The 12505-nt window shown below is 53.8% G+C and overlaps 1 protein-coding gene across 1 annotated transcript; it reads left to right on the top strand.

Moving 5' to 3' along the window:
- The first annotated feature begins 298 nt into the window (after positions 1–298).
- Positions 299–3504, top strand: SOX12 (SRY-box transcription factor 12). The gene has a single exon (XM_047771402.1). It carries the CDS (start codon positions 702–704, stop codon positions 1638–1640), a length of 939 nt encoding a protein of 312 aa, XP_047627358.1. The 5' UTR covers positions 299–701; the 3' UTR covers positions 1641–3504.
- Positions 3505–12505: the final 9001 nt, after the last annotated feature.

Genomic DNA, 12505 nt, shown 5'->3' on the forward strand with positions numbered 1-12505 from the left:
CGCTCGGCGTCCCGCCACCCTCCCACTAGTCCCAAGCCTAAGAAAAGAAACCTACTTCATCCGACACCCCCGATCCCAGTCGGGAGACCGCCCAGCCCCGCAGCCCCGCAGCCCCGCCCCGCTTTGGCAGACAGCGATTGGGAGATGCAAATACCATGTTCTCTGCCCAGCAACGGGTGACGCGCCGCCCGAGCACGAGGCGTGGCCCGGCCGCAGCCCAAGCGGGCACCTCGGTGTTTACACGGGGCGGCCCCGCGCGCGCCGCAGCGGCCCGCAGACGGCGAGGGGGAGGGGTGGCGCGCGCGCCGGCGGGGCCGCGCGGGGAGAAAGACACTGGAAGGCAGCCGGGCGGGGAGCAGCGCGCGCGGGCCGCGGCTGAGCAGGCGGCTGCGAGGAGAGCCCGCGGGGGCCTGGGGGTGCAATTCCTCCACCCCCGCAAAACAATGTGTGGCGTGCTGCAGGGCGCAACTTGCCGGAGGCGGCGGGGGCGCGCCGAGCCCGCCTGAGACCGCGCCGCTGACCTTCTCCCCCCGCCGTCCGTTGGGCCGGTGCGCCCAGCTCCTAGCTCCCCAGCTCGCGGGGGCCGGGCCGAGCTGCGGGGCGGGGCCGCCCCTCCATCGCTGCTGCCTCCTCCCCCACCCCCAGCCGCGGAGGATGCGGACGGCCCCCGGCGGCGTCTAGCGGCCCCGGGCCCAGGCGCGATGGTGCAGCAGCGGGGCGCGAGGGCCAAGCGGGACGGCGGGCCGCCGCCCCCGGGGCCCGGGCCGGCCGAGGAGGGGGCGCGTGAGCCCGGCTGGTGCAAGACCCCGAGCGGCCACATTAAGAGACCAATGAACGCGTTCATGGTGTGGTCGCAGCACGAACGGCGGAAGATCATGGACCAGTGGCCCGACATGCACAACGCCGAGATCTCCAAGCGCCTTGGCCGCCGCTGGCAGCTGCTGCAGGACTCGGAGAAGATCCCGTTCGTGCGGGAGGCGGAGCGGCTGCGCCTCAAGCACATGGCGGATTACCCGGACTACAAGTACCGGCCGCGCAAAAAGAGCAAGGGGGCGCCCGCCAAGGCGCGGCCCCGCCCCCCCGGCGGCGGTGGCGGCAGCCGGCTCAAGCCCGGGCCGCAGCTGCCTGGCCGCGGGGGCCGCCGAGCGGCAGGAGGGCCGTTGGGGGGCGGCGCGGCGGCGCCCGAAGACGACGAGGACGACGACGAGGAGCTGCTGGAAGTGCGCCTGGTCGAGACCCCCGGGCGGGAGCTGTGGAGGATGGTCCCGGCAGGGCGGGCCGCCCGGGGACCCGCGGAGCGTGCCCAAGGGCCGTCGGGCGAGGGGGCGGCTGTCACAGCCGCCTCCCCGACTCCGTCGGAGGACGAGGAGCCGGAGGAAGAGGAGGAGGAGGCGGCAGCAGCGGAGGAAGGCGAAGAGGAGACGGTGGCGTCGGGGGAGGAGCCGCTGGGCTTTCTATCCAGACTGCCCCCCGGCCCCGCCGGCCTGGACTGCAGCGCCCTGGACCGCGACCCGGACCTGCCGCCCCCCTCGGGCACGTCGCACTTCGAGTTCCCGGACTACTGCACCCCCGAGGTTACCGAGATGATCGCAGGGGACTGGCGCCCGTCTAGCATCGCCGACTTGGTTTTCACCTACTGAGCCCACCGTCAGCGGGGCGCGCACGCCCCCAAACCAGCTGTTTACATACAGGAATCAGGTATTGGGGCCCCTCGGAGGCCGAGGCTGGCACCCCATTTCCCGCACAGCCTCCCCCCTCCTAGACGTGCCCATCCCCCCTCAAATCCAGACATGCCCCTCCCCCCGCAGACACACCCCAAGGCAGCCCAACCCCCACCCTTTCCCCGACATCCAAGCCCCTCCCCATCTTGCCCTCTCCCTCGCAACCACCAGCAGCCGCCCCCCCATACACCTCGTATCCTCCCCTAGAGACCTGTACCCCTCCCCCACGTTGCATATGCCCCTCCTCAAGGCCGGAGGACACGCCCCTGCCCTTGCTCCGGACTCCCTCCGCGGTCGCCTAGCCCGCCTCCTGTCTTGTTAGGGGGGGCGCTGCAGCTCGGCCGCCCGGCGCCCTCCTCCCTTACCCCCCCGCCCCGTCCCAGGGAGGGGGAGGGGCACACGCCTTTCCCCTCCGGGAGCGCTGGGGCCCGCCCCCTTCTCGCGCATGCCTAATACTTCTTGGGAGGAGGGGGCTGGTCCCTGTCGAACTGCACGGCTCTGTCAGCGGCTCCGGGAGGAAGGGGGGGCGGATATAGAGCGATCCTGATGAGAAACCTTTAGATCCAGGAGCCACGGCTTCCGTTCAACCCGACGGGGCGTCACTGCCTTAAATGGGAGGAGCACTCGGAAGGGGGAGAAAGACCAGCCGGCCCTGAAGGGTTGGTTTGGGGCTTGGAACTCTCCCAAGTGGCACGGCCCCTTTTCCCTTACGGGGTCGCCGAGACCCACGTGCACCCCCCCCCCACTACACACACGGACTGCCTGACTGCTTCTACAGCCTAAACTGGTTCTCAGAAACCTCCCTTTCCCCCACTGGGAAGTGGGGGCAGGGTCTGTCTTTGAAAATGCTTCAGGAGAGAAAACTAAGAACAAAGACACGTAGCAGTTGTTTGGGGACCGGGCCTTTCTACTCCCAGCCCTCCCCAGTTGTCCTATCACCTCAGGGCACCCTCCCATCCTGGGCTCCTTCCTAAGCCCACCGCTCCTTCCTATCATCAAGGTCCCTCTGCCTCCAGTGATAGTATTCAGTGGAAGAAACTGAGACACGTTGGTACTAGGGGGGTGAGACTGAGGCGTGGTGGCAGACGAAGTGGCCAGAAGAGCCCCACTTGTCAGCAGCTGAGAGAGACCATCAGCTGAGCTAGTGAGACTGAGGGGAGGGTCAGCGTAGTGGTGGGCCTTTTGCGCCCAGCGCTGCTGCAGGAGGAAGCTGTGTCCAGTTCGGTGTGCCCTCGGGAACCGTGCCCCTCACGCCGTTACCCCCTCTTACCCCCACTCCCGGCTCAAGCCCCGCCCCTCCGGCCTCCCCACGCCCCCTTTGCCCTCACTACCTGTATCTCACCGGCGTGTGTTCACCCTCTCCGGGTGTGCACACACTCTCATTCACACACACACACAGATCTCAGGAACAAACGGTCCCAGAGTCCTCCGGGACCCCTGCCCAGGGTCTCTGCAGGTCTCTGCCCCACGCGTTCCCGTCGCTGACAAAGCCACCAGCTGCCTCCTTTAAGCTTGGTGCTCCGGCTCTGGGCCTTTTCGCGCGCGCGCTTTTTTTCTCTCTCTCTTTCTCTCTCTCTCTCTTTTTTTTTTTTTTAAGAAAAACAACAACAAAAAAAAGACAATGAAAAACCCCAGAAAACGTCATGTGAGTGAAGAGATGTCACTGTCTGTGGTCTTGGAGAACTAGTCTCGTAGCTGAGGGGAGGGCTCCCTCTGGTCTGGGGCACTGGCACCCACAGCAGGACTTCTGCCAGGACTGAATAAAGTGTATTTGCCCCATCTCGCCCTGTGGTTCTACATGTCTTTGCCTCACCTCAACCCTCCCCGAACAGTTTGGCAGATTCAGGTCCACAAGACTTATTAGCATCATGGAGGAAGAGCTGGGGGTTCCAGGGCAAGGAGGGACCTGGCCCCTCAAAGCCTCTCTGCTCCCTCTGTCTCAGGACTCCTGGTCTTCATTAAGGATGACAGACAGACTCAACCCTGCAGAGCCCAGGCAGGTAACATGAATGAATGAGAGTCTGGGTGGATACTGGCTTCATGACCCACTTCAAGGGAAGCAACTGCTCACCTGCTAGTTGTGACCCTGTGGGAATGCAGCCCACTCTGAGCAGGGGACTAGATTTTTCAAGAGGAGGTGGAAATTGGATGTTTCTTTCAGAATGAAAGCTGACTCAGATATTTTTAAATCCTTGTGGACCTGGTGAAACAAGTGTGCAGGCACACTTGGTCTGAGGGGGCCAGTTTGACCCTGCTCTTAATGACAGGCAGGGTTGGGCCACAAAGAACTCAAAGCTTGGCACCGCCACTGAGCACTCGCATGACCTTGAGCAGCTTAACTTTACCCTGACTCTTTTTCTGTATGTGTAATATGGAGATGATGATGATACCTGCTTCACGGAGTAGAGTGAAGTTTGATGCGAGAAGCATTTAACATGGTGCTCCATAAACTGTATGATTCTGTTGTTCAGAGCAGTACAGAAGCAATTTGTAAAGGGCCTGCAAGCGGCTGAGTTCAGAGACAGGGCCCCAGATTTTGGTTTCTGTCTCCTGGGGAAGTGTTGCTTCAGGGTGCTGCTTCTCCCTCCCTGTTTGAATCTGCAGATGGTGTTAGGCTGGTGGGGCTCAGGGTCTGGAGTAGTCGCCTTTGTCCCTGTACTTGGCACAGAGCTGGCCCCTCAGTTTAGATGTATTGACTGACTGGAGAAGAACAGCAGAAGCCACAATGATTCCTGTCCTTGAGATTTCTCCTTACCAGTGTGTTTTGGGAATTGAGACCAAGGCTTATGAAGACTTTTGGCCCCCTGACACCCTGTGCCCCTAATTCTTCCTCTCCCAGATCCAATGAATTCTTAAGGTTGGACAAGGCCAAGATTCCCCAATAAGAACCCAGGCCAAGAGTGCAGACCTCATTCAGAGAGGGTATTTGGGGACTGGGATACAGGTAGATGCTTTAAAAGAGGACTGAAGCAGGTTTGGGAGGGCTGGGCACCTACAGAGGGGGTGTGGGGGTGCAGGAATTGCAGTGAGTGCTTCATCTTAGCCTCTTGGATTAGACGCAAGAGGGCCACAAACAAAACCTAAGAAAAAGAAGGTGTGGAAGAGAGCCACTTCACCCAGGGCAGACTGCATCTGGTGCCTGGGTGACAGCAAGTATAAACACCTGCCACTTCAATTCAAGGTGGGACAGACACAAGGCAGTGCTGGCACTGCCCTGTACCCTCAGGTACTAACCCCAGGGCCCCACCAGGGTGGCTGAGGCTTTGCCAGGCCAGCAGTGCAGTTTGACTTCCTGTACCCAATCCTACCTCCCTCTTTTTTTTCACAGGTGTTTATCCCTAATAAATATCTTGCACCCCAAACTCAGTCTGTGTCTGTTTCTGGAGAATCCAGTCTGCAAGGGAGGGTGGTAGGGGCTGAGCAAAGGGAGTGGGTCAGTGGCCAAGCACCTGCAGCTGGGCCCCTCTGATGCACCAGCGGCCCCCAACCTCGAGGGTGTCCGTTTTCCACCCTTTCCAGTCGGCACCAATTAGAAACTCCAGCCTCAGCCCGCAAGTCGCTGCAGAACCCTCTGCGGAAGTCATTCTCCTTCGCAGCCCCTCTCCCTGCCTAAGCTGGAGAGACAGAGGCTAAAGGTCTGCGTTTGACTTTCACAGGGCCCTGCGAGGGGGTAGGGTCGGGGGAGTGTAAAACGCCGTGCCAGAGACGTGCCAGAGCACCGTAGGCCTCGGGCGAGGTCCTCCACTGCGCAGGCCTTGGTTTCCCCCAGGTGAAGTGGGGAGGGGGAGACAGAACGGGAAGAGGCACCATTTATTGTTACTTTGGTTCCTTCCAATGCTGGAGGAAATGGATTCTGACCTGTGAAAGGTGGGGGCGAGACCGGCTTATGTGGACTCTGGGGACACCTAGTGGCTGAAAGGAGTATGAAGCCCCCGGGGCTGCGGGAGAAAGGCCGGGGAGGGCCCGAGCTGGGCGTGTCCCACTCCAATCCCCCTCCATTCATGCTCCCTGAATCGCGTCGGATCAGGTTCCTGGCCTCGGCTGTTGGAGTCATCTTGGTTCCAGGGCTTTAAAAACGCCTATCTGCTGATATATTGGTTACCTCTTCCTCTGTAACAAAAATGCCACAAACCCAACGGCTTAATACAACGTGCATTTATTATTTCATGGTCTCTGTGGGCCCGGAGTCCAGGCATACCTTGCTGGGTTCTCTGCTCAGGATCTCTCAAGGCTGCAGTCCTCTCTGGAAACTGTGTTCCAGGGCAGAACTCAGTTCTTTGTGGTTAAAGGACCGAGGCCCGTTTTCTTCCTGGCTGTCACCTGGTGCCACTCTAGACTCCTAAAAGCCCTCACACTGCCTTTCCTCACAGGTCCTCTCTCAGCATGGCAGCTTATTTTGTCAAGGCCAGAAGGAGACTTTGCGCAGCGTCAAGTGACTTGGCTCAAGGAAGGCTCTCTTTTAAAGGACACAAGGGGAGTTCCCGTCGTGGCTCAGCGGAAAGGAATCTGATTAGTATCCATAAGGACGCAGGTTCGATCCGTGGGGCTCCGTGAGGCTCCGTGGGTTAAGGATCGGCATTGCCTTGAACTGTGGTGTAGGTCACAGACTCGGCTCAAAACTCACCTTGCTGTGGCTGTGGTGTAGGCCGGCAGATTTGACCCCTAGCCTGGGAAATTCCATATGCCATGGGTGCGGCCCTAAAAAAACAAAAGACAAAAAAAATAAATAAAGGACTGAAGGAAATCTCCCTTTTCTTCTTTCCTTCCATCCTTCCTTCCACCCTCCCTTCTTTCCTGCCTTCCTTCCTTTTTTAATTTTACAACTACACCTGCAGCATATGGAAGTTCCCAGGCTAGGGGTGGAATCAGCACTGCATCTGCTGGCCTGCGCCACAGCCACAGCCATACCAGATCCCAGCTGAGTCTGTGACCTGCTCCACAGCTTGCAGCAAAGCCTGATCCTTAACCTACCAAGGGCTGAACCCGCATCCTCATGGATACCAGTTGGATTCTTAACCCACTGAGCCATAATGGGAACTCCTGGCCTTGCCTTTTGAGGCCCCAGTTTTCCCATCTATACAGTTAGATGGCTGGACTAGAAGTCTAAGAGCATATCTGGCCTGGCATTCCCCGAGCCTATGAAACCTGCCTGGCTGGCTTCTTCCAGGTTGCCTAGCAATGGATGTCAACCCTCGCCCCCTTCCTCAGAGGTTTCTTAGCAACCTAATTCCTTACCCTCGTGTTGCTTTCAGGGTTTCCTGTTAACTAAATGAATGTCAAGTTCTGCTTTTTCTCCTCCAAAAAAAAAAAAACCCTAAGCCCAAGGATCTCTTTGGAGACCTGGATACAAACCCAAAATGGAAAGAAGCCTGGGTTTGAGTCTATGAAGGATTTGCTGTGAGACTTAAAGAAACTACCTGACCTCTCTGGCTTTCATTTCAGATTATGAATACTTGGCAGGTGCTCATTAGGTCTTTCCTTATTCTCTTGTGTGTGTTTGATTTGGCTGCTAAAAATTTTCACTCTTTCAAATGGTTACTGAGTGCTTTCTTTGTGCCAGGCTCAGTCCTAAGAACCGTGAATTTTTTTTTTTTCCACGGTCACACTTGCAGCATATGGAGGTTCCCAGGCTAGGGGTCGAAACGGGGCTGCAGCTGCCGGCCTACACCACAGCCACAGCAACACAGGATCCTAGCCGCATGGGCCACCTACGCCACAGCTCGTGGCAATGCCAGATCCTTAACCCACTGAGCAAGGCCAGGGATCGAACCTGCATCTTCATGGATACTAGTCGGATTCTTAAACCCACTGAACCACAACAGGAATTCCAGAATTGGGAACACTTCAACGAGCAAAACAGGCATAATTCTTTCCTTCATAGAGCTTACACTCCAGTGGATGGAACACACAATCAATAAACTGAGAAGTATATACGATGATGTCATGTAATGAAGGCGGTAAACTGTGAGGAGAAGCTACTATTTCAGATGAGGTGATTTTATCAGTCAAGAGGCAAGGGAAGGCGTTCTTGTTGTGACTCAGTGGGTTAAGAATCCAACTAGTATCCATGAAGATGTGGGTTTGCTCCCTGGCCTCACTCCGTGGGTTAAGGATCTGGCATTGCCACAAGCTGCAGCATAGGTGGCCCATGCGGCTAGGATCCTGTGTTGCTGTGGCCGTGGTGTAGGCCGGCAGCTGCAGCTCCAATTTGACCCCTGGGGAACTTCCATATGCCGCAGCTGTGGCCCTAAAATGAAAAAAAGAGAGAGAGAGGCCAGGGAAGCCAGGAGAGGAAGGGGAGAAAAACAGTGGCTTCTCCCTTTCTCCCACCCACCTCTGAGGCCTCCCGTTGGCTGAGGCCTGCTAACAAGGGAGGCTACAGCCTCAGAGTAGCTCTCCAGAGCAGGGAAAGCAAGGAATGGATCAGGAAGCAACAAGGTCCAGTGCTGCCTCATGACCCTTGGGAGGTCTTCAGCTTTTTCAGTTCACTTCCTGCCTATAAACTTTTGGGACCCTAGGATCCCTTTTTTTCTTTTTTCTTTTCTTCTTTTCTTTTGTTTGGCTGTGCCCACACCATGCAAATGTTCCTGGTCCAGGGATAGAAGCTGTGCCACAGCAGCGACTTGAATTGCTGCAGTGATAATGCCAGATCCTTAACCCACTAAGCCACCAGGGAACTCCTTTAACATTTTGATACTTAAAAAAATTATATATGATACACATAACATAAAATTTGCCATACGAATCATTTTCAGGTGTACAGCTCAGTGGCATTAAGTAGCTATATTGTTGGGTAACCACCACCACCATTAATATTAAAACCCTTTACCCAAGAATCCAATAACTCCCCATTTCCTTCACTCTCCAGACCCTGGCAACCACTATTCGCCTTCCCAAATCTAGGTGCCTTGTATAAGTAGACTCATACAGTATATATCTTTTTGTGACTGCTTTACTTCACTTAACAAAATTTCCTCAAGGTTCATCCATGTTGCAGCGTATCAGAACTTTCTTCCTTTTCAACACTGAAAAATATTCCATTGTATGTATGGACCACATTTTGTTTATCTATTCATCCGTGGACAGGCCCTTGGATTGCTTCCTGCTTTTGGCTATTGTGAACAAGACTGCTATGAATGGGTGTGTAAATACCCCTTTAAGACAGCTGCTCTCAGTTCTTTTAAGCATATACCCAGAAGCATATACTGGATCATGTGGTAATCTATTGTTTGTTTGCTTTTGGCGGTGCCCCCAGCATGCGGAAGTTCCCTGGGCCAGGAATCAAACCCAAGCCATAGGAGCAACCCCAGTCACAGCAGTGACAACCCCGGATATTTAACCCACTGAGCCACCAGGGAACTCCTGGTAATTCTATTTTTTTTTTGTCTTTTTGTCTTTTGTTGTTGTTGCTATTTCTTGGGCTGCTCCCACAGCATGTGGAGGTTCCCAGGCTAGGGGTTGAATCGGAGCTATAGCCACCGGCCTACGCCAGAGCCACAGCAACGCGGGATCTGAGCCGCGTCTGCAACCTACACCACAGCTCACGGCAACGCCGGATCATTAACCCACTGAGCAAGGGCAGGGACCGAACCCGCAACCTCATGGTTCCTAGTCGGATTTGTTAACCACTGCGCCACGACGGGAACTCCGATAATTCTATTTTTAATTTTCAAGTTATTGCCATACTGTTTCCATAGCAGCTAAGCCATTTTACATTCGCACCAACACAAGGATTCCAATTTCTCCACATCTTCACCAACTCTTGTTATTTTCCGATTTTGCTTTTGTTTTTGTTTTTTTGATAGGAGCCATGCTAACGAATGTAGGTTCCCAGGATTATTTCGAGATTCAAACAATCATAGGCTTTTTAAACTCAGGCTTGTGATTTTTTTTTTTTTTTGGCAGACAGTTCTCACAAAAACTTAGGCTTCTTGGAGTTCCCATCATGGTTCAGTGGTTAACGAACCCAACTAGTATCCAGGAGGATGCGGGTTCGATCCCTGGCCCTGCTCTGTGGGTTAAGGATCTGGCTTTGCCGTGAGCTGTAGTGTAGATTGCAGACATGGCTCAGATCCCGTGTTGCTGTGCCTGTGGTGTAGGCCGGCAGCTACAGCTCTGATTGGACCCCTAGCCTGGGAACCTCCATATGCCTCAGGTGTGGCCCTAAAAAGACAAAAGACAAAAGACAAAAAAAAAAAAACACAAAAAAGCCTACTTAGGCTTCTTATCCATTTGACTATAGCCAGTTTCATGTACAAAACCATATCCACGATATGTTTCAATATATAGTCCTTAGATTTGCTTTGTTTATTTGCTTTCTTGTCCCAGAGAGCTCTCTTGATTTAATGGCAGCTATCAGGAATAATTGGGTGGTAAACCCACACCCCTTATATGATCTTGGCCCTCAATCATTTTATCCATCTGAGAAGTTTTACAGAGTATTTTTCATCCAAAGCCTTTTTTTTCATCCACACCACATCTTAACATTTCTTTCTTTATCTTTTCTTTTCTTTTTCTTTCTTTCTTTTTTTTTTTTTTTTGGCTGCCCCAAGGCATACAGAGTTCCCAGGCCAGGAATCAGATCCAAGCCACAGTTGCGACCTATGCCACAGTTGCAGCAACACCAGATCCTTAACCTGCTGTGCTGGGCTGAGGATTGAACCTGTGTCCCAGCGCTGCAAAGATGCTGCCGATCCCATTGCCTACAACGGGAACTCCGTCATCCAAATTCCTTTGAAATCTGATCTCTTACTTTAATTGACTTTAGCCCAAGATATTTTAATCAATAGAAAAGTTCTTTAAATGGGTGTGAAGGCCCTTAACCTAATCTATGCCTTGGAACATTTTAATGAATTAATAGATTCTACTGTGCTCAGCACCTCTTTCAGCTCATTTATTTCTCTTTGGGGTCAGGAAACAATTACAATTTTCCACTTCAGCAGAGACCTATATATTTTTTTCTTTTGTTGTCTTTCTACTATTCCTGCACTTCATTTTATCCTCTAACAACTCTTTCTCTCTCTCTCTTTTTTTCTTTAGGGCTGCATCCTTGGCATATGGAGGTGCCCAGGCTAGGGGTCCAATCAGAGCTGTAGCTGCCGGCCTACACCACAGTCAAGGCAAAGTCAGATCCAAGCCGCATCTGTGACCCACACCACAACTCACGACAACGCTGGATCCTTAACGCACCAAATGAGGCCAAGGATCGAACCCATATCCTCACGGATACTAGTCGTGTTCATGTTCATAACCTGCTGAGCCACAATGGGAATTCCTGATGTCTCCTCCTCGTGAATCTGGTCTCCGTGACCAACAGAAGAGGGTAAAAGTGACACTGAGCCACTTTCTAGACTCTGGCCTTGAGAAATTTGCAAGTTTCACCTCTTCTTTCCTGGGATATTCATTCTTGCGATCCAGCCGCTAGGTTTTGAGGAAGCTTGAGCACCCATGGAGAGTCCCACATGGAGAAGAACTGAGGCCCCTGGTCCTCAGCTCCAGCTCCCGCCTGAAAGCCATTACCATCTTCCAGCTGTGGGAGCAAGCCATCCTGGGAGTGGATCTTTCCAGCCCCCGGTGAAGCCACCCCGGCTGTTGCTACAGTAGAGCAGATTCCAGCCTTCCTGCTGAGGCTTGCCCAAGTTGCAGATTAGTTGCTTCGAGTCACTAAGTTTTGGGTTGGTTTGTTGTCTAGCAATAGCAACCAGAACAAATGCATTGACCCAGAAGTGACATGCATCACTCTGCTCATACCTCACTGGCCAGAAAGAATCACATGGCTTTGTTGAACTTCAAGGGCAAAGCTCATGGAAATTTGGTGAGCAGTGTATACTCTATCACCATGATGAAATAAAACTTCTTTGATAAGGTGACAGATGAGCAGAGATCTGAATAAAGCCGGAAACTAGCTACTCAGGTATCTGCAGACAAACAAGAAAGGCAGAGAAGCAAACACATGCAAAGGCTCTGAAGATTTGTGGTAGGAGTTTGTCAGTTGTGCTGGGTCCAGTCAAAGAAGAGCGAGGAGGCCACTGTCGCTGGAGTCCGGTGAATGAAGGAATGGAAGAGATGAGATTAAGGAGGTAGGCAAGGATGTGGTGGAGGGCAGTTAGAGGCCAGAGTAAAGACTGGTTTGAGGTATCTCATGCTGCATAGCAAACCATCTCACAACTTAGAGCTTAGCACAACACCATTTTATTATCTTTCACGATTCTGTGGGTTTGGAGTTCCCGTCGTGGCATAGCGGAAACAAATCCAACTCAGAACCATGAGGTTTTGGGTTCCATCCCTGGCCTCGCTAAGTGGGTCAAGGATCCAGCATTGCCATGAGCTGTGGTGTAGGTCACAGACGTGGCTCGGATCCCACGTTGCTGTGGCTGTGGGACAGCGGCTGCAGCTCCGATCAGACCCCTAGCCTGGGAACCTCCATATGCCACGGGTGCGGCTCTAAAAAGCAAAAAAAAAAGGAGTTCCCATCGTGGCGCAGTGGTTAACAAATCCGACTAGGAACCATGAGGTTGCGGGTTCGGTCCCTGCCCTTGCTCAGTGGGTTAACGATCCGGCGTTGCCGTGAGCTGTGGTGTAGGTTGCAGACACGGCTCGGATCCTGCGTTGCTGTGGCTCTGGCGCAGGCCGGTGGCTACAGCTCCGATTCGACCCCTAGCCTGGGAACCTCCATATGAGGCGGGAGCGGCCCAAGAAATAGCAAAAAGACAAAAAAAAAAGAATAAATAAATAAAATAAATAAATAATAAAAAAATAAAAGATTCTGTGGGTTTATTTTTTAT

Source organism: Phacochoerus africanus, chromosome 3, assembly GCF_016906955.1.
Source record: "Phacochoerus africanus isolate WHEZ1 chromosome 3, ROS_Pafr_v1, whole genome shotgun sequence".
NCBI classification, from domain to species: Eukaryota; Metazoa; Chordata; class Mammalia; order Artiodactyla; family Suidae; genus Phacochoerus; species Phacochoerus africanus.

Bases quoted from the DNA above. Each gene is read 5' to 3' on its own strand.
- SOX12 (XM_047771402.1), top strand. From the start codon at position 702: ATGGTGCAGCAGCGGGGCGCGAGGGCCAAGCGGGACGGCGGGCCGCCG.